The 25,191-nt window shown below is 58.0% G+C and overlaps 1 protein-coding gene and 1 long non-coding RNA gene across 5 annotated transcripts in view; one reads left to right on the top strand and one right to left on the bottom strand.

Annotated features, from left to right (window-relative positions):
- ATP2C2 (ATPase secretory pathway Ca2+ transporting 2) overlaps window positions 1-25,191 on the bottom strand; it is a 63,145-nt gene that overhangs the window by 1,012 nt on the left and 36,942 nt on the right. Inside the window, exons 8-27 of one of the 2 annotated variants that reach the window (XM_081791571.1) lie at window positions 21,492-21,641; window positions 21,345-21,413; window positions 20,704-20,779; window positions 18,266-18,332; window positions 14,761-14,885; window positions 14,531-14,628; window positions 13,534-13,635; window positions 12,184-12,273; window positions 9,330-9,431; window positions 7,860-8,016; window positions 6,982-7,152; window positions 6,188-6,285; window positions 6,047-6,097; window positions 4,911-5,077; window positions 3,550-3,618; window positions 3,344-3,460; window positions 1,910-2,057; window positions 1,556-1,639; window positions 664-762; window positions 366-507 (exon numbers count right to left, since the gene is read on the bottom strand). In XM_081791571.1, coding sequence (XP_081647697.1) covers window positions 366-507; window positions 664-762; window positions 1,556-1,639; window positions 1,910-2,057; window positions 3,344-3,460; window positions 3,550-3,618; window positions 4,911-5,077; window positions 6,047-6,097; window positions 6,188-6,285; window positions 6,982-7,152; window positions 7,860-8,016; window positions 9,330-9,431; window positions 12,184-12,273; window positions 13,534-13,635; window positions 14,531-14,628; window positions 14,761-14,885; window positions 18,266-18,332; window positions 20,704-20,779; window positions 21,345-21,413; window positions 21,492-21,641 — 2,182 coding nt within the window. The remainder of the gene's footprint in view (window positions 1-365; window positions 508-663; window positions 763-1,555; window positions 1,640-1,909; window positions 2,058-3,343; window positions 3,461-3,549; window positions 3,619-4,910; window positions 5,078-6,046; window positions 6,098-6,187; window positions 6,286-6,981; window positions 7,153-7,859; window positions 8,017-9,329; window positions 9,432-12,183; window positions 12,274-13,533; window positions 13,636-14,530; window positions 14,629-14,760; window positions 14,886-18,265; window positions 18,333-20,703; window positions 20,780-21,344; window positions 21,414-21,491; window positions 21,642-25,191) is intronic. The other variant, XM_078439111.2, reaches the window with a different exon arrangement.
- Window positions 8,011-12,190, top strand: LOC144614649 (uncharacterized). 3 transcript variants are annotated; one of them, XR_014136285.1, is made up of 4 exons: window positions 8,011-8,959; window positions 9,073-9,184; window positions 9,406-9,534; window positions 9,644-12,190. It is a non-coding gene; the product is annotated as an uncharacterized LOC144614649 (long non-coding RNA). The 3 variants fall into 3 exon arrangements; XR_013552582.2 differs by having other exon boundaries at window positions 8,011-9,184; window positions 9,644-9,745; window positions 9,991-12,190; XR_014136284.1 differs by having other exon boundaries at window positions 8,011-9,184.

Below are 25,191 nucleotides of genomic sequence, written 5' to 3'. Positions count from 1 at the left end.
CGCTCCCTGTCTTGGGGTCAGCGGGTGCCCAAGACCCACGAGCCCCCTGCCAGCAGGGGCAGAATGAGCCCGGACTGTGACCCGCCATGGTGCAGCCCCCGGGCCTTGCTGCGTCGCTCTGAGCCGCCAGCCCTGGGACGGGGGGGGGGCCGGGAGGCCGTGTCCCCTTCTGCCCCCGGTGGCCCTCCCGGTGGAGGTGCCTCATCCTCTGGTTCCCCGTGTACTCCACGACCCCATCACATCGCCCTCCCACCCCGTGCGGCCGGCCGGGCACACGTAGGGACTTCGCACCTGGAAAACCGCATGTCGGCGCCCAGGCGGCAGGTGCCGGCCTCTGCTGACCCCCCACGTCCCCGCCCACTCACCGAGGGCACCCAGGTTCTCTGTCTGGAAGATCTTCTGCAGGGGCGGGATGTAAATCACGGCCAGCTGGCCCAGAATGGAGCCCAGCACCGAGTACAGGAACATGGGGTTCCGCAGAAAGCCGATCTCAAATATCAGCTTGGTCTGTGGGAGGAGAAGGGCACGTGTCAGCCGGGTCACAAGCCACGGCTCAGACGGCAATGCTTACAGAGGCCTACTCGGGCCGCGGCCGCAGCATTCGTCCCCGAGAGCGCGACTGGGTCCTGCCAGGAAGGGAGGGGAGGGCAGCCCAGGGCTCACCTGAGAGCGGCAGGTCAAGGCGTTGAAGAGGTCGAAGAACACAAAGCAGGTGAAGGTCATGGTCGTGGTACGCGGGGTGCTCGCCTTGTCTGCGGGGATCTGGAACACAGAGGAGCGCAGGGTGGGCGGGCCCCGGGAAGGGGGGGGTGCTTCTCGTGATGATGAGCACGGAGGGAGCAGGAACTCGAGGTGCCCGGACGGCCCAGCAGAGAGCAGCTCTGCTAGGAACTGACCACGACCGCCCCCTGGGCTGGAGTAAGAGGGGTGTCTCACGACCCCCCCCCCCCCCCCGAGCTGAAACCCTGCACAGGTAAAGGGAGCATCCCTTCCTGCAGCAGGGGCCATTGCCTCCTGGGACAGGACAGGGCTATAGCTGCATCCACTGAGTGTCACGGACAGAGGACGCACACCCTCCCTGGTGCTGCTGTAGGGACCTGAGGCAGGTCTCCTCCCGGGCCTGGCCTGGAGCCAAGGTGAGAACCTTCCCTGCCTGAGGGGAGGCGGGTCCTTCCTGCCCGAGCTTGTCACTGTCCCAGGGTTCCCCGCAGACGCCCTGGCCGGGGTGGCGTGAGTTAGAGCCTGACTCCAGAGCCCCTGGGGGGCCCCCCACACTGAGGCCCACCGTGCTGGCACAGGAGGGCCTGGGTCCCCCTCCTGCAGGTGGAGCACAGGCTGGACACGGGCGGGCGGCCACAACACCTTCCCGGGCAGGTGAGAACTGGGGAAAACGCAAGGCCCCTCCTCTGGGGGGCGGGGCTGGAGAAAAACAGAATCTGCGGTGGTCCCGTGTCCTGCCCCCACTTGCCTGGGTCTCCACCGAGAGCACCGCGTGTCAGCACGGGGGCCCCTGGAGCCGCCGAAAGGTGGCCCCTAAGCTCCCTCAAATAATCACCTCCAGGGAATAAGACGGACTTCCTTCTAATAGATTGCAAATTGTTTCCTGGTGACCATGGAAAGCGGCAGGGGCATCGGGTCCCTTTTAGAACAAAATGATTTCTTTTCCCTGCCCGGGGAAGGGTAGGGGGGCCTCCTATCCTTCCGCCTTGTCCCACCTCTGCAAAGTCAGCTCCTGGTCCCCCGCCCCCCCCTCAGGGACAGCCCCCTGTATGTGCACCTGTCTCCCCAGTCAGAGCCGGAGCCCCAGGCGCCCGGGCGGGGACCATCCCCGGTGCTTGGTGCACAGCCGCTAGGCTCCCACCACAGGGGCTGAGCGAATACAGGCCGAGCCAGTGAGAACTTGCCCCACCTCTTTCCAGAAGATAAAGAGGGTCCCGCTGATGATGACAGCAGCCGACAGGAGGATTTTCAGGATCAGGGCTTTGCTGAGAATCGTGTCCTTGACGTTCCGCGGTGGCTGTCGGAGGGCGTCTTTGTCAACCGGCTCTACCCCCAGGCTGCTCGGAACAAGACAGGGGAACCTTGACATAAACCACGAGGACACTTAAAGTGCTGAAGCTGTACAGGCTCTCAGGTCAGCCCCGAAGACACAGCACAGAGGGCGCTTTGGCCAAGTGCCCCCAGGTCATTGGCAGGCGCTCGGTCCGGTCCCACTCTTAGGGGGGCTTCTCCGTCCTTGCTGGAAGCCTGCCCCTCACATCCTCTGCCCTCGCCCTAACTCCTTCCAGGGTCCCCACCCCCCCACCCCTCCGGCCTGGGCCCCAGGGGCAGCCACACACCCATCCCTGAGCACGGCGGAGGAAAACCACCCCCCAGCCGACCACACCACCGTCCCGGAGCCACTCTGGGTCACCCCTCATGATCGCACAGCTTCCATCACAAGGGGACGCCCAGCAGGCTGGAGAAACGGGGTCCAGACGCCGCCCCCCAGGGACCCGCCTTCAGCCGACTGCGCAACAGCGGGACTGGGGTTAGACCAGCGGAAGACGGGACGCGGGGCACCAAGGAGGAAGCCGGCTGCAGATACGGCTGCGGCCAGCTTGCCTCCCGGCCCTGCTCCCAGCGTGTGAAGAGGGACCTCCCCCTGGGCCCGGAGGGACAAAGCGGGACTCCTGCCCTCAGCGGCGACAACTGTGATAATTCATGGTAACATATATGTATCACATTTATATCACACACACATATATAATCAACAGCATGTACTGTGTGCTCGAACCCAGTGCCTCGCTTGTTCCTGGACGTCTGGCTCCCCGACTCCGAAGGTGGTTCTTCCTCCTGCCCGTTCAGCTACCCTCACCCTCCCTTCTCACCCATCCACCCAGCAACTAACTCGCCGACCACCTACTGTGTGCCAAGCACCGTCCCGGGAGCTGGGAAATGCTACAAGGAACAAAAACCTTGCCATAGGGGAAACGGGTCATAATCAGATAAACAAGGACATAACGTATTTTCTCCTCTAGGGACAAATAAAGCAGGGTAAGGAGGGAGAGCCCGGGGGCTGCTGTTAGAGCGATCACAGAGGACATCTCCCAAGTGGGGACGTGAAGAGAGGGACTGAGGCGTGGAGTCACCCAGGGAGCACATCCCCCCCTCCGCCGCCCGCCCCGGCTGCCCATACAGGTGCTTCCCCCCATGCCCAGGGCATCCCGCTGGCAGTCTTCCCCACAGTGTGCCACACCGGCTTTGCAGGACTCCCGGGGACGGTGTCCCGTACTCGGTGCAAGGGACCCGAGGCGGCAGAGTGGGCGGGCGGCGGAGCCTCGCGGACAGCCCGGCGCCTCACCTCTGCGCCGGTGGCCCGTCCATGATGATGTTGATCCACAGGATCTGCATGGCGTTGAGCGGGCTGGGCAGGTCGCACACGGTGGACAGAGTGATGAGGCTCAAGGCCGAGATGCTCCTGCGGGGCACACACCGGGCACCGTCGATGGCTGCACGCCGGACGCACACGCAGCCCGACAGCCCTCGGAGACGCCGGCCTTGACTTACGTGCTCAGCTGAAACCGCACGAAGTTTTTGATGTTATGAAAAATCCCCTTGCCTTCCTCCACCGCGTTCCTGCAAGAGGACAGAGTGTTTCTTTGCAGAGGGCCCGCTGGGAGCGTTTGGGCACCTCCAGCAGCTGTCGGAGGGAGCGATGGTGTCACCGGAGGTGGCCTCACACACAGGCGCCCCTTCCCCTTCCCCTCGCTGGCGGCTCCAGGACAGAGAGGTACAGGAGGACGGTGGCCTGACCAGCACCACCCGCCGCGGGGGCCTGGGCCTCAGGCCATGATCACCCTCTGTACGAAGACCATAGATTATTCTCCCGCCTGAGCCCAGGGACCCCGCCCTCACCCGGGACTTGGGAAGCACTGAATGCAACCCAGAGATGCATCTGGACGACAGGCACAGCAAGACCGATCAAACCTGCTAATTCGGCCCAGGGGTGTGGCATGGCGGGGAGAGAATTAGGAGGCTGAAAACTCCATCCTTGGTATTTTTAGAAAACTGTAGAAGTCCTTTAAAAACCTTGATCTTGAGTCACGAATGCAGAAAACTGCCTAACCCTTTTTTTTCCTGCTTTTTTTTTTTTTTTTTTGCAAAAGAACTAAAATTACAGAGTTATTTATCAACTGCATCTCAGGACTTTTTTTTTTTTTTTTTTAACTAAGGGGGAAGGGGGCTAAGGATTCCTAGGGTGAGTCAATCCATTTACAAAGACAAGACTCCTCTGTAAAGTCAGAAATCGCACCCAACTTCAGTTTTTGCTCATTCAGAGTTCTGACAGCAGGCTTGAGAAAACTTCCGTGCCACCCCCAATTATTACAATGGATTTACGAGTAAAGTCTCCATTAGAATGGATTAAAATCAGAGCCAGAGGGAAGGCAAAGTTGTTAAGAAAACAGAGAAAAGGGAAACAAGAAACCAGGTGTTTTGCAATCTCGGGAGCTTGCGATCACACGAGGGCCAACAATTCACAGATGCTCCTGCCCCGTCGCTCGTCGCTTTCAGCGCATGAAACCTACGCATCTGCACAAACACGGCCCTCCAGCCGCACATGCTCACTCTTAGCGTTTTCCACTTAACCCCACAACGTGAGCATTTCTCCGTCTTTAAAACGTTCCCCAAAACGTGATGTTTCGTGGCTTCGTGGCACTCCCGCCCTTGCTGTCGGCAGTTAGGGTGGCCTAGGATTTCCCCACAGACGGTGCTGCGGCCAACACATCGGAGCCCGCCTCTGTCTGTGCGCCTGACCCCGGCTCGCCCGTCGGATGCACCCTCAGGCCGCGAGGGGGGCATGTCCCGAGGGGGGCAGCTGGTCACCGCGGGCATTTCTGCCGCTGAAAACCAGCCATGGAGCCACTCACATGATGGCCGAGAAGTCATCATCCACCAGGATCACGTTGGCAGCCTCTTTGCTGACATCTGTCCCCGTCTGCCCCATGGCGATCCCGATGTCTGCAGACTTCAGGGCGACCGCGTCGTTCACCCCGTCCCCCGTCATGGCCACGACTGCCCCCGACTCCTGCAAAGCCTTTGGAAAGAGGAGGTGAGCGAAGGCTCATTCGTGTTCTCCAGTAACAAACAAAAGTCCACAACTTACCCCTGAAACCACGCAGTGCCCCATGGGATTAAGGTTTCTCTCAGGAATGACTTGCATGGAGGCTTCCTCCCTAGAACTAAAGACCCCCAAACAGCACAGAGCTAAAGAACACCTTTTCTTTCTCTCTTTTTTAAAATTTATTTGGAGAGAGAGCGAGAGCGCGTGCGTGCAAGCAAGGGAGGGGCAGAGAGAGAGGGAGACAGAGGATCCAAAGCAGGCTCTGTGCTGACGGCAGACAGCCCGATGTGGGGCTCGACCTCCTGAACCGTGAGATCACGACCTAAGCTGAAGCTGGATGCTTAAGCGACCGAGCCACCCAGGCGCCCCAAGAGCTCATTTTCAAAGCGCTCCCGGGGGGGGGGGGGGGGGGAGGGGGAGACCCAGCGCAACGGCAGCGCCCCCCGCCCCGGACACAGGCAGAAAATCACATCCAGTCTCCACCGGGCACCCGCCGTGTGCCAGGTGCTGCGCCAAGAGCCGCACGGCCCGGCCTCCTGGAATCCTCTCACTAGCCTTGTGAGTTGGCTGACGTCATCCGGTTTACAGACTGGGAAACGGTAAACCACCCCGGTTTACAGACTGGGAAACTGAGGCCTGGAGTTCGGTAACAAGAATAATGCCAGAGCGCTCGACTAACAGAGGCTCCCTGCTTTTTAGTTTGCCCTCCGCACCACCCGATTCCTGCTCCTGCTTTTGCTGTACGTGGCCAAGGACAGCCCGTTCTCCCCTCCCCGGGGGCTGGGCAAAGGCCCCGCCTGGTGCAGCCGTCCCGGGCCTAGAGGAAGAAGCACGGCTTGAGGACGGCCGACGCTCCTGCCAGCTCGGACCCGGGACCTCCCCCCGGGGGCAGAGCCACCGCCCTGGACTGACCCCAACGGACGCATGAGGCACACAGCTTACCTTTATGATTTTGAGCTTGTGCTTTGGGCTGGTCCTGAAGAAGACAGAAACCTGGACGCAGAGGCGGAGAAGAGTCCGTGAACTTGGGGCTGAAACTCCCCCCCCCCCCCCGCCCCGCCCAGCCCCCCGGGAGGACCCCACCTTCCCGACACAGCCAGCCAGCTCGTCCTGCCCCGTGCTCTCCACCTCCTCCCCGGACATGGCCTTCAGCTTCCCGTTGCACAGGCCAATAGTCCTTCCTGCGAGGTGCGGAGAGCCTGCTCTGAGGGCCCGCTCCCGCCCCTCACTCCCCCTGCCTGACATCAGGCCCCGCCTGGGCCGCAGACCACGACCACAGCGGAGCCGCGACGGCGACCCCCCCCCCCCCCCCCCGAGCACCTGCTACGCGACATGATCCCAATTCCATCCACAGAACTAAGGCCTTATTGTCCCTGCTTTAACGATGAGGAAACGGAGGGGAGTGACCTCCCCCAGGTCCCAGAGCTGCCGAGCGGCGATGCTGGGACCTGACGTGGTTTTGTCTGATTCTAGAGTCTGATTTTTTCACAGCGCCGGGTGCCCTGAGACAGAGCAGGGAGAACCAATCATGTGAATAAGAAGAACGAGAAGGGGTGGGGGGTGGGGGGTGGCCGGCCCCCTGTGGGAGAAGAGCCCGGAGGCCACGGTGGTTCAGTGACCCGCCCGGGGCACACAGAATCAGACCAGAACCCGGACACGGGCAGATGCTGTCTGGGAAGAGGCGGTGAGGTCACGGCTGAGACGCCCGCGGCCGGCTCTGCCCCCTTCGGGGCACCTGCCGACACTTTAGAGACAACCGTCTGTCGGGGGGGAGCGCCGGCCCGTGAACCTCAGGGTCTCTGCGAGCTCACAGCAGGTGGGTGGGGGCGGATTAACCTGCAGGAGCGGCCCCGTGGGGCCCACTGCGCCCCACTCACCTATAGCAGAGGCGGTCTCCAGGGCATCTCCCGTTATCATCGTCACGGACACGCCCGACTGGCGGAGAACCTGCACCGCTTCCTTCACGCCGGCCCTCGGAGGGTCGATGATTCCGACGAGACCCAGAAAAGTCAGCCTCCCCAGCTCGGGTCCGGAAGCCAGGGCCAGCACTGAGGAGACACCGAGAGCCGTGGGAGGTCCCCCGCGGGCCCCAGGGGTGGGAGGACTCTGTCTGTGAGCTCGTCCCGGCCTTGACTCTGTTTCGGTGCGTGTACCATTGGTACAGGTGCCAGGGCTGCGGGAGCCAAGCCTCCCTTCCCCCAGGCTCCCCTCCCCGCCCTGCCAGGCTCTGTCCCAGCCTCGCCTCGCCTCGCCTCGCCCCCTTATCAGCAAGCTGCTAGCCATTTACAACATCTGTTTCCCGCAGGGAAAACCCAAGGCAACTGACACCCGGCCCCAGGCTTCTCACTTTCCCCGGAGGGAACCCACGGGTTCCAGAGCGCTTCTCTGAAAACGGACAGGCACTGTGGGAAACCCGAGTTTCCAGCTCATCGGGGAAGGCGGCGTCCCCGATGCAGGAGACTGGAAACGGCCGAGGAATGAAATGTCTGCCTCGATGCGCAAGAGCTTTGGGTTTTCCTGACCGTGGGCGACGAGCAGGACGACCAATCGGGAAAATCAGCGTTTCTGGGGCGCCTCAGTCACGCGTCGGGAAACCCACAGGCGCCACGTCTGGACTAACGGGTGTCACATGGTGGCAGAGGTGGGCCGGGGGTGGGGGTGGGGGGCCCCCCCTCTCTGCCTTTCACGTGACCACTGACCCGGAAGGTCAATGCTGCACGCTTAAAGCGCGGCGCTGGGGACGAGAGGTACCAACCCCGCAGGCCGAGCGACCCCATCCTCTTTTCCTCCTGCTGGCACGAGGCTGTCTGCTGGGGCGTCAGTGGCAGGGAGAGGCCTCCGTTGTTGTACGAGGTACAGTAATTAATCACCTCTTCGAAGGCCCCCTTCATGAAGTAAACGTCTTCCTGGTCCTTGGGAAAGAAGAAAAGGAAAACGGCTGCCGTCATTGGGTCGGCTCCTTGGAGAACTTTGATGCGCAGCCTCTCTGTGCATCAGGTGCCCTGTTAATGTCACCGAGAGCATCCCATACGTGTCATCAGCCACACCCCAGCCACTGTTAGGCCTTTATGTGTGTGACTGCGGGACGTCTGTTTCCACTGGGACTGTCGCCTCCCGAGGGCAGGTCCCCTTTCTGTTTTGTTCACCCCTGCACGGGGCTCATCGAGCCCCGAACCGTTCTCCTGTGTATTCGTTAAGCTCGGTCTCCTGCGGATGGTAAGCTCCACGCGGAAGGCGCCGTGACAGCCCGGGTCACACTGTCCCCCGCATTAGCATGGCACCTGAACGCTCACGGCGGGCGGGGGGATGAGCTTGTGTGAACCGATACGGAAAGACGCCTGAGACATCGCTGAAAGGGGAGAGAGCAGATTACAAACCCCACACACAGCACGACCTAGTTTTAAAACTACCACCCCGTACGTCGCTCTGTGCATGTTCAGGACCTCAAAGGTCCCATCCCAGACCGTGGAGGGGGGCTGCCTTGGGTCGGGAGACACGAAGGGCGGGATTATACAGCACTTCCGTTTTTAAGTCACGTTTCTAGAATTTATTTCAGTGAGAATATATTACCAGGGTCTTTGGGGAGAAAAAAAGATGTGAAGGTGAGCGCAAGGGTGTATCTGTGGGCACGCACGTATGATGCGTGAGCTTGCCGTTCACACCATCTGGGGTGGGTGCTGGGATGCGCCTCCTGCTCCCCCGCAGGGCTGAAGGGCTGTCCCCACCTGGTGACGATCTGAGGCACTCACACGTGTAAAGAACTCAGCACCAGGATGTTAAGAAGGGACCTCCAAGTTAGCAAGAGGGCTTGCTGCTAACGGTGGGAGCCCGCGTCAAAATTCCCCGCACGCACAGGTGACTACCGGCTCCCGCTCCCGAGATTTCGGACTCAGGGGTTCCGGGTGGAGCCTGAGAATCTGCATTTTGTTTTAAATTCTGTTTTCAATTTTTAAAAAATTGACATCCAGAGAAGCTGCATTTTTAACCGATTCCCCGGGGGATGCTGCTGGTCTGGGAAGCCCGCCTTGAGAACCACCGTTTCAGACAAAAATCTCGGCAGGAGACGCCGAATGATCAAAGGTCTGAGTGCCATCAGCCGGACGGTCCTGTATTTGACCCTCCGTGGAAGCAGCTGGGAGCGCTCAGCTTTCCTCCTCGACACCTGTATTCTGCTTCCTTTGGGGTGCAGGGGAGAGGGTGGGAAGGGGCAGAGAAGAAAACTCACCGCAGTCTTGGGGCTGCATTTCACTGCCATCCACCTCTGCTCCGAGCTGAACGGAATCTCCTTTTTTCTCACGTAGGAATCTTTAACATCAGCTAAGCCCATCTAGGAAAAGCAAATGCCACGCTTCTCATGAGTCATCCTGAGCCAGCCTCGCTGCAAAGCTCAGGCCGCCTCCGTTATTCATTCGTCAAACCATTTCTGGCAGGTAAGGAATCCCAGCATTTAGCTCACAGAGGAAGTCCATTTGCTTTCAAAAGTCCCACCCAGGAAAAAAAAAAAAAAAAAAAAAAAAAAAGTCTCATCTCTTGTTCCAGGGGCAGGGCCAGCTGGTCCTGGCGACTGCTTCTGGCCAACACGTGCTCAGAAACAAAAGCCCGTGGGCTCCCCTCCAGGAGGAATGTTCCAGACTCAAAGAGGTAGCAGTTTCCCCCCAAAGAAGCCCTGCTTAGTGGGGTGGGTTGCTGTCACAGCCCGGGGTCCTTGCCAGGCCTGACATTCGCGGACCATTCTCGGGCCAGTTACGTGACATCTCTGAGCCTCAGTTTCCCCAGCTGTATACCAGTCCCAACCCATGCATCCCACGCACCCCTCCCCCCCCCCCCACCTCAACAGGAGAAAATGGGTTCTGAGGAGGCAAAAATCTACTCCTTTATCCATACAGTACCCGGACAGAGAGTCTATCTGTGGGATTAAATCTCATGGGGATTGATCAGGAAGAAAAAAAATGCCTGAAAAGGCTCTTCGGGAAAGTCTTGTGAATGACCCTGCATTCCTCCAAAAGACGGGTCGACGTCCTAACCCCTCTGTGTCTGCGAACGTGGTCTTGTTTGGAAACCGGGTCTCGGGGGGTGGAACCAAGTTAAGATGAGGTCGTTAGCGTGTGTCCAGATCCGATAAGACGGGTGGTCCTTGGACGAAGGGGACAGGGCCACGTGAAGACGTGTCCGTGAGCCAAGGAGCATCTGGCACGACTGGTCACAGGGGGAGGGGAGGGGACCAGGGCGCTGCCCACACCTTCCTTTCAGACCTCCAGCTTCGGGAACCGTGACAGAGTAAATTCCTGCTGTTTCAGGCGTCCAGGTGGCGGTCCTTTATTTCAGCCACTCCGGGGAAACCAGCAAGGGCGTGACAGTGGAGAAATGGTTCAGAACCACTGACCTCGACCCTGAGACGGGTTTGAGGACAGACATGATAAACACAGAGCGCCGAGCACCGAGCCTGCCACACGGTCACGGGAGGCACTTCATACATGTCAGCTGTCACCAGGCTCCCCTACTGGTTCCGGCCCACGGAAGAGTAAATCGTGACCCGTAAAGGAGAGGGGGTTCTGGAACATCGGTCCTCTCTGGGCTGCATGGGAGGCAGGCGGCGGGAGCAGGGATGGAGACCCCACACCGGGGTTCTCTCCTGCTGGGACAGTCAGGCCACTGTCCCCGTCCCGGATGGGAGCCTGCGGTCGAACAGGGCCAGCTGGGGACCTTTCGGAAGAGGCAGTAAGGTCTAGTCGGTATGACTGTCATCCTGGAAAGAATTTTCTTCCCTGAGTGTAACAGTTTCTTAACATAGCTTGTTTACAGTTAGAGGGACTTTCTGTTTTAAGTTTATTTATTTTGAGAGAGAGACAGACACAGAGACGGTAGGGGAGAGGCAGAGAGAGGGAGAGAGAGAATCCCAAGCAGGCTCTGCGCTGTTGGCACAGAGCCTGATGCGGGGCTCGAACTCGTGACCTGAGCCTAAATTAAAAGTCGGCCGCTTAACCCACTGAGCCACTCAGGTGCCCCTACAGTTATTTTTTTAAATATTTATCTTTGAGAGAGAGAGAGGAAGACACTGCGTAAGCGCGGGAGGGACAGAGAGAGATGGAGACACAGAATCCGAAGCGGGCTCCAGGCTCCGAGCTGTCAGCACAGAGCCCGACGCTGGGTTCAAACTCACGGACGGTGACATCACGACCTGAGCCGAAGTCGGATGCTTAACCGACTGAGCCACCCAGGCACCCCTACAGGGACTTATTCAGAGGGTGACTCTTCTCCCCCTCCTCAACCCAACCTTGCAGCACTGTCTGCCTGAACCCGGCAGAGATGGGTAGCTGGGTCTTGGGCTGGGGGAGGGACAGGGGAACAGACGGATGGCAAAGCCGTCCTGGGGGCCTGGATGAGCGAGGGAAGGGAAGTAAACCTGAAGGGAGAGCCCGAGGCAGCCGTGGGAGGAAGGACAGAGGGGCCCCAGCACCAGAGGCAGCAGGAGGAAGGGGCAGAGGGGCTGAGGAGGACGCGGGGGTCAGCTGGTGCAGGACAGGCACCCCGAGGTGGGCCTGGGTCCCTCTGGGGAGGGGTGTGATCAGACCTCCCGTTTGTGCCCAAGGCGGAGCAGGTACCCGGCCCGCTCACCGCCCACCCCTCAACATCCGGGGCAGCGGCTCCCCGCCTAGCTCTGGGCACAGAATGGGGGCATTTCTGCAAAGTCACAGACTCAGGGTCTGACCACAGAGCCCTGCGATCTGTCAAATGCACTAAAAGGAAGGGGTCTTCCTGCACGGGAGCTCGGGGGCCACCAGATGGGTCATTCCTCTGTCTCCCCAGCACCTCTGTGGGGTCTGAGCCACAGGATGCCCCAGGATTCTTGTGGGATGGTCGGGAAGGGTTAGAGGCCTGCAGAATGTTCCAGAAGCACACAGCATCTCAGAGCCCATCTCCTCCACCAGCCGGCGACAGCCTAAGGATGTTCGGGGCCACTCTCTCCATTGTTACTAAGCTTCTCCACTCCTCATTTGCTCAGACGGGCGCCCGAATTCCGCCCCTCTTCCAGCCCCCAGCGGAAGCCCTCCCGGTGTAGACCATCAAAGGGTCCCTACCTTCATTGCCAGGGCGATCAGGGCACCTTCCGTGGGCTGTCCCATCACGGCGTTTTTTCTGATGATGGCGTTGTTGGCCACACAGCCTGCCTGAAAGGCGGGATTTTGGAAGATCTGCAGTTAACTCTTGGGAGCTGGCACCCCTCGGGGTCCTGGGCTCACTCAGGCATGTGAAAAAGCCACACGCGGCAGGCTTGACCCATTTGGGGGGCGAGGGCCGGGGTGGGCGTGAGGGGCAAGACGTGCTCTTTAAAATACATCCCAGTCCCCGCTCTTCAAAATAAACACAGTGAACATTTACTGACTCTGCTGAACCCTGGCTGTCACAGGCCGGATGGTGGGGAAGGTGGGGCGATAAGAGTGGCCCCTGATGGGCACGGGGTTCCTGCTTGGGGTGACAGTGTCCTGAAATTAGACGTGGCAGTGGCTGCACAACTCTGTGAAGGTGCTAAAACCACTGAACCGTATGCTTAATTTGAAGCAGGGAATTCTGGGGCGCCTGGGTGGCTCAGTGGGTTGAGCGTCCGACTTCGGCTCAGGTCATGATCCCATGGCTTGTGGGTTCGAGCCCCGCGTCGGGCTCTGTGCTGACAGCTCGGAACCCGGAGCCTGCTTCGGATTCTGTGTCTCCCTCTCTCTCCGCCCCTCCCCCACTTGTGCTCGGTCTCTCTCTGTCTCTCAAAAATAAATAAATATAAAAAAAATTTTTTTAAGGGGAGAATTTTGGGGTACAGGCCCGTCACTCTCAATTTAAAAAGACAACGAAAATAATAGAAGGAAACACACGAAATGCACGTGGGGGTGAATCCCAGCTCCCTTCCTCCTGGGCACGCACATCACCTCTCTGAGCCCGTTTCTTAATCTGCGCACTGAGATCACAGGACGGGCCTCGGCCTCGAAGGGGTGCTGGGATAGTTAAGTGGCACCAGTGAGGCGGGACCTTCACAGCTCACGACAAATTCTAGAAGACAGCGGCTCAGTTCACACCTCGGAGGGCACCGGGTGTGTGGGAGGCGTGAGTCCGGCTAATACAACTCGTGTCGACAATTAAACAGGCTCATCGTCCTGCGTTCAGTGAACACCCACCCTCTGCAGGCACCTCTTTAAAGCCTGTCCAGCAGGCAGGGAGGCGTAGGGAGGGCTCCAGCTCTCTCTTACTTCCGGTGTTCCCACCTCTTTCTGGGCCCCTGTGACACCTGACCCCTGGCGGGGGCGGGGCGGGAGGCCCAATGGTCGCCAACAACTGGTTGGTCCAGCCACCGGGAGCCATCGATTGTTCCTCCCTTCTGAGAGAATAACCGTCAGCTCCTTTTAAATGTCTGTTTCCACCCGAGGGGCTTTGACACTCACCTCCACTAATTTCCCCACCGAGACGTTGTTAAACTCCTTCACGACCTCCTTTGAGGGTAACAGACACACAGTCCCTTTGCCGTTATAGCCAACTCCGCTGACCTGCAGGGCAAAGCCGCAGAGAGGATGTCACCACGTGTCAGTAATACACACCCCCGGTTGTCCCCTCATCTCTTTTCTGGGAGACCCACCCCAAGGACACAATCCTACCCACCAACAAGGCTGCAAGCAGGAGGACGGGCCCCGCAGACCGTGTGTTAATCAGAAAACCTCACTAAGTGCCGTGCTTTCGAAACTTCTATAAGCTTGGGGCGCCCGGGGTGGGGGCGGCTCAGTCGGTTGGGCATCCGACTTCGACTCAGGTCATGATCTGGCAGCTCGTGAGTTCGAGCCCCACTTCGGGCTTTCCGCTCCCTGTGCGGAACCCACTTGGGATCCCGCCTCCCTCTCTCGGTGCCCCTCCTCTGCTCCCGCGCTCTCTCAAAAATTAGAATTAAAAACAAAGAAATTGCAACAAGCCGATTCCATGGGCTATTCAGGAACCAGGGAAAAGCATGGTTAAGAAAACAAAGTAATAACATAGAAGAGAGCCCCTTAATCTGGAAGGTTTGGGGTTGTGGGGGGGCGGGGGGGAGGCAGGAAACAAAACTGCACATTCCGGGAGCTTGTAACTGTGCCAGAGGTACAGGAGGGAGACCGAAAAACCCAAAGGGACCGTCACGATCAGTTTCTCACAGGGGATCATGGGTAACCGTGTTTTTAACTTCTACGTTACATAACGTGCTTATGACTAAAAGATAATTGTGAAAACATAAAGGTGGCCCCCTTAACTCGGTCACGTTCCTTGCTGCTGTGGGTGGCAGGGAAACTATACAACCACCCATGTTTGTTTCTTCCTTATTGCTTGCTAGAAGCTTCCGTGTGCTTTCTTCACGAAGGAAAGGGGCTGGCAGCGCAGGCCTTTGGCTGGAACCGGGTAAATCGGCACGGGGCTCACCTCGGCGTGGAGCCCATCGGACGTTACCAGCTGGGTGACCGTCATTTCGTTGGCCGTCAGAGTCCCTGTCTTATCGGAGCAGATAACACTGCAGCAACCTGGCACGAGAAAACCCCGGTTTACGGCCAAGAGGAATCATCACCATCACCTCTCAGGCTGTTGAAACACCCAGGCGGAACTCCCACCCATTCGATCCCGTTTGCAGGAATTCGGCCAGCGGAGTCCCTCACCTAACGTCTCCACGATCGGTAACTTCTTCACAATGACCCGCTTCTTGGCCATCCGCAGCACTCCCAGGACCAGCGTAACTGTGACGACAATGGGCAGGCCCTCCGGAATGGCAGCCACCGCCAGGCTGGATCAAAAGGCCAGATGGGTCCCCTTTAACACGCACTTAAGGACGACACGAATCCCAACTGGGGTCGGCAACACTTTTACCCGGGGAAGTATGTCTCTGGTGTCCCCAACGTCCCGGTTCTACTCTCTGTTCCCAATCCCATGATGCACCTGTCTCCTTCTTCAGCATCCATTGCTCTAAGCTCTCCTGTTGCGAAACCCTGTTCTTGGGGTGGGACCGTCCCTATCAGACATCCACACTTTAGTATAAATTAGTCTCTCGGTTGTTTTGCCTCTTTTAAGCACCTTTGCGTTTAAACTGTTGTCGTTTACTAAAGAGAAAAGTCTTCGGGTCCTATGAGAAGAATTTCCAGAATTGGGCAAGAAGCGGGAAGGGGAATCTTTTGGTTCGGAGGGTCCGTCTGGGTCCTCTGAATTTCACTTCTCATTGGTCTGGTTGTTTAGACACTTCTGATAAGAGAGCCAGACCAGGAAATTAAAATTGAAGGAGGTAGAGTGACTCTGCTGTGCCTTTGCCTGTGGTAGCCTAGCTGTCTGGGTGTCTGCTCACTTACATTATTATCCTTCCAATTCTTCCCCTACCATGTGACCCCCCCCCCCAGCCATGGCTGATTGGATTAGGACATGTAACCCCACCCCCCCACAGCCATGGCTGATTGGATTAGAAGAGAACATGTGACTCAAGCTGAACCAATGAGCTTCTCTCTCTCGGGAACCTGAACCCGGATGAAGCACCTAAGATCCCCTTCCTGCGGGCAGCGTGTCAACACGCGATAGGATGTTAGGAAGGGGCTCTTTCTGCTAAAATCTGGCGGCAGGAACATCGTGGCAGACTGACTCTCCATCCCACACTCTTGAGCGGGCGTGGCTGAGGCCAAGGGCTGGTGTGGGGCTTCCTGCTGATCTCGGGGGGGGGGGGGGGGAATGAAGAGTTTCAGGGGGGCGGGCTCTGCACCAGGACATCAGCAAAGCACTGCAGGCATTCAGTAAATATTTGCTGGACGAACAAATAGGAATGAGTGAACACAGGCACACCTCAGAGGACCTCTGGTCAGTTCCGGGCCACGGCAATACAGCGACCGTCACCAAAAGCCAGTCAAGTGGACCTTTGGTTCCCGGTGCATAAAAAAGTCACGTTTACGCTGTACTGTAGTCTGTTTTTTTAAATGCTGATTATTTTTGAGGGAGAGAGACAGAGAGCAACAGGGGAGGGGCAGAGAGAGAGGGAGACACAGAATCCGAAGCAGGCTCCAGGCCCCGAGCTGTCAACACAGAGCCCGACGCGGGGCTCGAACCCACGGACCGCGAGATCGTGACCTGAGCCCAAGCCAAGAGTCGGAGGCTTAACCGACTGAGCCCCCCAGGCGCCTCACTTGTAAGAGGCAGTCCGACCTCAGAGGAGTTACAGTGGGAAAGACAATGTGTCTGAAATCGAAGAAATACGGTACGCGAGCGGTGGCCTTTTCCCCAGAAACAATGGCGCATTCAGGGGCCGGTTATATGAACCAAGATTACTGAATTTGGTCAAAGGACTGTGCCCAGTTTCTATGGTGCCAGCAAGAAGGCTTCCTCGGTTTTATGGCACACTAGCTAAGCAAACATTTGCAGAGGGTGTACGACGGGGCCTTTTTCCCCCCCATATGGCGTGGGAAGGGCATTTTTGTATGTACTTGGATGCTTGCGTGATAAAAAAAAAATTAATCCACAGACTAATAAAGATTAGCATGGACCAGGAAAAGCGAGTATACTTTGGATCGCCTTGAATGTCACTCGAGGCAGAGTGAATTAAAAGAAAGTGTTTAAAACAGCGGCTCTCATGTTACTTCTTTCGAGAATCTCTTCCTCGCTGGCTACCCTGCTATTTCTGCCTTCTGATTCAGGGGTTTCGAGCGACTAACTCTGCTACAAACGGAAAAGCCTTCGTCGCTTCAAAGTCACAGGTGAAATGAACAGAGTAGATTGCCTCTGAGCGGCAAGTGAGACGTGGCTGTCGTGGGATAGGTCAGGTGGCAGGAACACTGAGACTGGGGGCCAGAAATGACCAACCAATGGCTCTGGGGAGGGCGGGCAGGGATGGACACGGGGCCTCTCCTGTTACCGACTTGGAAATCTGTAAGTCTTCGGCTCACAGAACTTTCTACCGTGTAGAAGAGGGGAATGGCATGTGTCATTATTTAGGGGAGGTCCTTAGGTGTCACAGCTTTGGAGTGCTCTGGCTTTTCCAGGAGTCCCCCCAGGGCTCAGGCTTCTCTGTCCCTCGGCCACCACACCTGCCCTTGAAGGCTTAGTCACCTGAGCTCTCTTATCAGGGGCTCGTCCTTCTTCCCTGGCCCCGCCTCCTGCTGGAGCCCAGACTGGGTCACCACTTAGAGTTAGCAGTAGCACCCTGGGGGCTGGTTAGGAACGCAGAGTCCCAGGCGCCCCCCAGACCCACCGAGTCCGTGCACCTGTGACCCCAGGACCCTCGTGTCCTCTGGCTACCGTTGGAAACCCCTACTCTTCAATGGCCCATTCTTCCAGGAAGCCCGCCCTGACCTTGAACCCCACGTTCCACAGTGCAGCCAGCTGCCCACGCCCCCTGGCCCCCTCTTGGCTCAGCAAGCTGGGGTTCGCACCCCTGTCACCTCTCATCTCTATGTCAAGAATGGCCAACGCTTTGCCAAAAAAGATGGCTCGCCATGCGTGTGGGGAAAGATTCTGACGACGCTATTTAGAATTGGGAGGGAAAGGGGCCCCAAAAAAGCCCGGTGACACGTCCCCTAACCGACGCCCCTGGTGCTTCTGCTTAGGGAGCCCAGCCAGTCCTCTTGCTGTCCCCAGATGCGCATGGCTGGGTCCTCCCGGCAGAACCCCCTTCCTGCCTTCTCTGGCAGGCTCTTCCTCGACAGCCCTCAGAGGACGTTCCCGGGCCACCCTCCGGGGACATTCTCCCTACCTCCCTTGCACTCCCTCTGCAATGGTTTCCTCTGTGGCCTTGATCATGAGTTGTGATTATTTTATTACCGTTCACTTGACGTGTTTATGCTTACTTTCCCCACCAGCCCGCAAATTCTGTGATCTGGCTCCCTCAGCCCTGGGTGGTGCGGATAAGTCATCAGCGGGCCCTCACGGCGGGGGCCGGGGGCCGGCGAGGGAGGGGTGGCGCACGGGAGAGTTCCTGCCCTGCCCCAGAGGCGGTGGGGTCCCCGCCACGTGGGGCAGGCTGGCCTCCACTGCTCCCCCCAGGACACTGAGTTCAGGCCAACACGCTTGCCAGAGTCACAGGATCAGGGCGTGGCAGAGACAGGCTTCAAACCCGCAGCGTTCCCACCCAAGGCCGGGGTCCTGCTCCCCGGTCTTCCCCGCTCCCGCCTTCCCAGGGGAGGTCCGTGCCCTTACCTGACCCCGATCGTGAACATGCTGAGAAGCTGTTTTCCTTGCAGCCAGCCCGTGAACATGATTAAGCCTGGGAAAGAGACAAAAAGTATACATCTGCCCACACACGGGCACACGCACACCTCCTCTGACACGCCCAGGTGTTTCAGACTCCTCTCCTGCGCCTAAGTCAACGGGTAGGAACCTCAGGTACTTGTGACCACTCTCCTGTTCCTTTGTAAGACACTCCCATGCCTGCAAAAAAGAATGGTTTTACTTTTTCCGGAAAGAACCAAGCCGGTTCAAGTCAGAGAAAGAGACAGACCACCATCCCTCCGTTAGTTCATCGCAGGCCGTTTGAAAACGCTGGCAGACGATTCCAGAACTCTCCCCGGGTGCTGTTTGTGCTGGGACGCCCCCCATGGCGTCCGATGTGGCAGGTGACAGCTGTTCTGTGACAGGCACGTGGGCCCGGGTCGTAGAGGATTCCGTCCTGCCATGCTCGTGCCCCAACGTGTCCCCTGTTCCGCTCTTGCCCCCATCAGTCACCCGGTGTTTACTAACCAGCAGGCCCGGGACACGCAGACCCCGCCAGAGGTGGGTCCCCTCGGGGCAGAGAGGGGGCAGGAGTCACACTGGGACCCGTGGAAGCGCACGGGATGCTCTGGCAAGGAGGAAAAGTTCTGGGGCCTCAGTGTCCTCATCTGTAAAGTGGGGATAATGACCACGTCCCCCTCGAGGAGTTGTTTCGGGATTTGAGAAGCAGGAATCCACCCGAAGTTGGCTGAGATCGGAATCGGCCGGTTAAGACCCGTCTTCCACTAGGGCTCCAGGACAGAACAGGCTGGAAAGGAGGGACGAAGGCAGGACAGGCTGGAACAGGCTGGAAAGGAGCTGCTCAAGAACACAGTACAGCCTGTGATTTAGCCAACGCCGGGCACTTAAATCCAAAGCTGAACTTGGAGAGGTGACCAGACACCGGAATCTGGGGACGGGTGTCCAGGGAAGAAGGGCAGGCGGGTGTGTCCCCCGCACGACAGATCTGGAAGCCCGGACTCCAGACCGCATCCTCTTAACCACTTCGCTAAATTTACTTCTGCGTGTAAGTTGCAGGGGAGCGGCGATCCCCTCGGTCCCGGCACGAAATTCCAAATTTCCCTCTTTGTTCCCTCGGCAAATTCCTGTCACCCTACGAGACCCGGCTTAATGCCACACCTCCCTTGGAGCCTTCCCCAGCCTCCCACTGGAGATTAGCCATGACCTTCAGGTTGCACGCGTGTTCAGGTGCCTCCCTCCTCTTGGCCTGGGCGCTTTCAAAAGGCCGAGGCTGTGTCTGATCCGTCTCGGTGGCCCCAAACCTCTCCCAGTGTCACAAGACACTCGCTAAATGAATTCGCACATCTGGGTGGCCAGAGGCCAACGTCTGCTTCTCCCGGAAACGTCCTCTGGCTCCTCCGCAGGTGTAGCCAGACCCACTCGTACGTCCTGTCCTCATCGCCTGCGCTAGGGGGCGCTGCTTTCTGGGTCGGTTCCTTTATTAAGTATTCACTCAACAAGTGTTTATTGAGAGTCTACTAGGGGCCAGGCTCCGGCTGACCGTGAGGGCTGGAAAACGAGGAACACTCAATCAAAGCCAGAGCTGGAGACAGCAGGAAGCAGTGGGTGAAGGGACCGGGGCGGCCCCAAGGGGGGATTCAGGCTTAAGACCTAAGTTTAGATCCACAGCATCGGGTCGGGCCCGTTTGCTGTGTTGCCAGAGGCCGAGCGGCACAGCCTGGTCGGTAACGTAGACGCGTGGCTAAACTGTCCCTCCCAGTCGCCTTTGCAGGCCATGTGACTCCATTCTGGCCAATCAAGAAGGGGCAAAGACAGCAGGCCTTGGGGCCCTGTGCCTTAAAAATGGCCCGTACTGGGGCGCCTGGGGAGGCTCAGGCGGTTAAGCCTCCGACTTCGGCTCAGGTCATGATCTCGCGGTTCGTGGGTTCGAGCCCCGCGTCGGGCTCCGTGCTGACGGCTCGGGGCCTGGAGCCCGCTTCCGATTCTGTGTCTCCCTCTCTCTCTCTGCCCCTCCCCTGCTCGTGCTCTGTCTCTCAAAAATAAAAAAATTTTAAAAATTTCCCACACAACCTCTGTGTTCCCGCTTTCCCCCACTCGCTGGCTGAACGGAATTCCGGCCCGCCTCTGGGGACCTGGAAGAAGGGGGAATGGTCGGGACCCGGGACCCCGAGGTGGCGTTTGGAGGTGACCTACCCAGGAAAGCCACCCAGGCAGGAACGAGCAAGAGATACACCTTGACCACGCTACGCCCTCCCAGGGGCAGGCCGCTCTGTACGACAGCTTGTCTTGTCTCACACAGAAACCGCTTGGCCCCCTGAGTCTCCCGTCCGCCCTCGGTCCCACTGAGGGCCGCAGGACGGCTCCCCCGCGCCCCCGGGACCCAGCGCAGAAACGGCCTCGCTCACCAATTATGCCGAACGAGAAGAGTGTCAGCTGCTTCCCCAGCTTGTCCATGCTTTTCTGTAGCGGGGTTTTAGGCGTCTGAAAGGAGGAGATCGGTGGGTCTGTTAGAGGACACTGCCCGGCTTTCTCGTATCTTGAGCGGGGCGACAATCACAGAGCGGGGCACACGCGTGTAAAAATCCACTGGCCTCCACACTTCAGGCCCGCGCGTGTTACGGTCTGTGAGCTGTATCTCGGCAAAAAATCCTAGTAAGTGTTTTTACCTGTGTTGTTTTTTTAACGTTTTATTTATTTTTGAGGAAGAGCGTGGGGGGGGGGGAGGGGCCGAGAGGGGGGGACGGGGACAGAGGATCCGAAGCGGGGCTCGAACTCACAAACCGTGAGATCGTGACCAGAGCCAAAGCTGGACGCTCCACCGACGGAGCCACCCAGGCGGCCCCACCCCCACCCCCTCCCCCCGACTCCCCGGCCATAAGTGTTTTTAAATAAAAACAAAGTTTGAAAAACGTGAACTCGTATTGACCACATCACCCTCATGCCTAAGGAGGGCGCAGGGCTGGCGGCAGCAGCCGAGAGTAATCTCAAACCCCGGCTTGCAAGCAAAGCAAAGCCCGCCCCCCCCCCCCCCCCACCCGGCCCTTACCTCCTCAGCCTGCATCATCTTAAACACTTCCCCGAACTGGGACCTCTCCCCTGTTCCGATCACGACTCCCTGCGTTCGGGAGAGAGAAGGGTGAGATCTGAGGCGGGGAGCCCGCCGGCGAGGGCGGCCGAGGTCCCCGGGGCTCACCTGCCCCTTCCCGTACTGCACCAGGGTCCCCATGAAGGCGATGTTGCTCAGAGTGCTGAGGTCCCCTCCGTCCGTCAGCGGGCCGTCCGTCTTACTGCACGGCTCCGCTTCTCCTGTGAAGCTGGATTCATCCACCAGGAGGTCTGTGACCTGGAGCCACAAGGGGAAGAGGACGCAGTCTGCCCCCTTCGCCCCGAGAACAGCTCGGCCAAGCGCAGAACGGACCCCTCGCACCCCGTAAAACTTCTCAGCTGGGAAAAGCGTCCTGTGCCTGAGAGTTAGCGGTCCCGGTCGACAGGGACGGATCCTGACCGACGGGCAGCTACAAAGTAGGCACGCAGCTCTAAGCAGAAAACGTCCCTCCGCCAGGCCCCGGAGCCGGGCTGGAAGGGACTTTTTTCTGGGCTACCAGTACTGACCTGGAAGGATATTCCAATGCAGGCTTTCCTGGCTTCCCGGACACATTCCAGGGACAACGCTCCAGTGTTGGCAGGGAAGAAAAACAAGGCTGATCTGGGACCGCCCCTGACAGTGAGGGGTCATTTCTAAACCCGCGAGAGCCGAGGAGCCCCCGAGTGTGATGCAAAATTCAGGAACTTCAGACACCTTTCTTTGGTGCATTAAAGAATGCTTAGGTCTCTGTTTAACCCATCTGGCGTTGAACCGAGGCGTGGCTGGGGAGACGCCTTCGGAGAGCAGCTGGGACTACTGGTACTCAGCCACCTGAGGGGCGTACGTGCTGGCCTCTCTGGATCTGAGGCCTCCCAGAAATGGTGGCTCTGACGCCTGGCTTTGTTTCGTCTTTTTGTTTGTCCTAGAGAGAGTGTGCATGCGTGAGTGGGGGAGGGGCAGGGGTGGAAAAAAGAATGCCAAGCGGGCTCCGGGCTCGGTGCAGAACCCACCTGGGGCGCAATCCCGCCGTGAGATCGTGACCTGAGCCAAAATCAAGAGTCGGTTGCTCAACTGACCGAGCCCTCCCAGGCGCCCCATGATGTCTGGTTTCGTAAAGTAAACCATACTGCCCTCAGCAACCTCTGCCATCTATTTTCGTGAGGATTTTCTGCCACGAAGAACTCATACAAATCGCATCTTAGGACGGACCAAGCCTTCTGCTTTTGTTTTCGTTTCTAATTTTGCCACGACAAAACAAAACAGAACAGAACACAACAAAACCGCGACCAGAAAAGCACAGAACGGTATCTGGCACCTTAATTCCATTCGCCACCAGACAACAAACACCACATCGAGGTCACGGGACAAGTTATCAGAACACGGCCTCACGGGCCTCCGGGAACTGGACAAGATTTGATCGTGTGGCCCTCCCCCCCCCCCCCCGAAAAAACACAGAAGTCTCATACCTGCTTTCACATTATTTAAAATTTTAGTGTACTGTTAAAAAAAATACTTGGGCAACGGTTAATTTAGAATATATCTTACAATTTTTTTTTTAATGTTTATTTATTTCTGAGAGAGAGACAGAGAGAGACAGAGCACGAGCAGGGGAGGGGCAGAGAGGGAGGGAGACACGGAATCCGAAGCAGGCCCCAGGCTCTGAGCCATCAGCACAGAGCCCGATGCGGGGCTCGAACTCACGAGCTGTGAGATCATGACCTGAGCTGAAGCCGGACACTCAACGGACTGAGCCACCCAGGCGCCCCTAGAACGTATCTTTCAAAGCACGTGTGTCTTTCTCTGGACACTCCGCGTCCTGCCCACCTTGGGGAAACCCATACAATCCGTGTGCCCGGAGCATCACGGAGCCAGCTTACTCAGCAGCAGCCTTAGGTTGTGTTAACTCCAGAAACCACACGTGTGCACGTGCACGCACACACACACACACCAGGAGAGGAGGAGAGAGCGCTCACATTCCCGGAACTCCTGTGATGAGCTAGGCCCTGGGCCGAGCACTTTGCAAGGCCCCTCTCTCCAAATCCCCGTCCCCTCCATGAAAGATGCTACTGTTTTCACCATTTTACATATGGGGAAACTGAGGCACGGAAACATTAAGTCACTTGCTCAAGTAACTTGTTCAAGGTTACACAGCTGCTTCGTGGCAGAGCCGAAGCGTGAGCCAAGGCTCTAGTTCCAGAAGATGCACTCTTGACCATCTTGCAAATCGGACCACAGACCCAGTAGCTATCACACAAGAGGTGAGCCTCCCGTGGCCAGCTGGATACTATGGAGGACATACGTGGGGGCCAGGGTGAGCTCTGCCCCTAAGGACCTTGTCACTTAAGTATCTAAGACCAACTGAGAGAAGCCAACGTCCTACAAGCTCACAAGAGAACAGTTAGGTCGGCATTATTCAAACAGGGACCGGCGAGTTCTCTATACTTTCAAATTAAAAAAAAATCTAGCAGCGATCTTTTTAAAATGTGTTCAGGGCCACAGGATCCCAGTCCCCAAGAATGACAAAGGCTCCCACTTGCCTCTATAATGCCCACGTCCCCTCTTCCTAACAGAAACCCCGTTGGCAGTGGTATCTGCAGTCGGGGGTGGCTATGTGCCCCCTCCCCCCCGCAACGCTATTTCCCAGCATCCCTTGCAGCTCACAGTGTCTCCGCCCCTTTGGACACTGGGACACAGGGAGAAGTCACGGACGGTCCAGGGAAAGATCTGTGAAGATGACTGAGGGTGAGACGCTCTTCACCCTTCTGGCTTCCTCTTTCTCCCTCCCTGGGCCTTCGCCCTAGTGGCCCCAGAAGCCATCTTGCAAGCATTTAAAGGATGGTCCCATCCTGCGGAGGGCGCAATGGGGGCCTGGGAGAAGCCCTGTACTCTGTTCCATGGGGGAGCCGCCATATTGGCTCTGGACACCCCCCTTCCAGTCTCTCATCATGTGAGAGAGGAGTAAATCCCTGAACCACTGGAGCCCAGGCATTTCTCTCACTCTATTACCATAGTCAAATAACAACCACCACTGATCTAGACTTTGTGTTTGTACTTTTACCTCCAGGACACAGGGAAAGTCAAGGGACTTCCTGGAGTGGCGCCTAACACGACGAAGGAAGAAAGAGGAAGACGAAGTCGCCCAGCACCACCGGCTGCTGGCACGACGCATGCAGGCGGGAGAAAGTGGCACCCTGCAGGATCAGGGACTTGAAATGAGCCTCGAAGGATAAGCACACAGTTGGTGAGTGAATCAGGCAGGGAAGGAAGAGAAAGCAAATTGGGGGGGGGGGGGGGGATCGATGATGCGCGAACTCAGTAGTAACAGGCTTAATAAAAAAGACCTCTCTTCTCCCAGCACTCTACCAGCTTTAACGGGACAGAAACCCAGGGTGCTGAGTGTGGGCACCTATCCACCCTCTTTGGGACACAGATTCTTGGCCGGGGTGGTGGGGAGAGGGTGGAGGTTGGGGGAGGGGGTGGGTGCGGTGGGCGCTGTCCCTGGTGCTGAAGCCACGGGCGGGAGGAGCCCTGAATGGAGAGGGTACAGGCAAGAAGACAGGAGGTCTGGTCCACATGGAGCACTGGAGGAGGTGGGGTTGGAACTCAGTCGCTTCTGGCATCGGCTAAGAAATTTGGAGGGTACCCTGTAAGTAATGAGGAGCCATGAAAAGTCTTGAGCAGAGAAGGGAGGTGAGTGAGATCCACAAAATGATGCTAGATGTTGAAAGACGCGGCCAATGGCATTGGGAAGGGAAGCCCACAGTCCAAGGAATGAACCCAAGTGAGGCCAAGGATGGGTCCCCGGGGA

Source organism: Panthera onca, chromosome E2, assembly GCF_046562875.1.
Source record: "Panthera onca isolate mPanOnc1 chromosome E2, mPanOnc1 haplotype 2, whole genome shotgun sequence".
NCBI classification, from domain to species: Eukaryota; Metazoa; Chordata; class Mammalia; order Carnivora; family Felidae; genus Panthera; species Panthera onca.
Note: the sequence above shows the minus strand (reverse complement) of the source record. Positions and strands in the feature narration are given on the sequence as shown.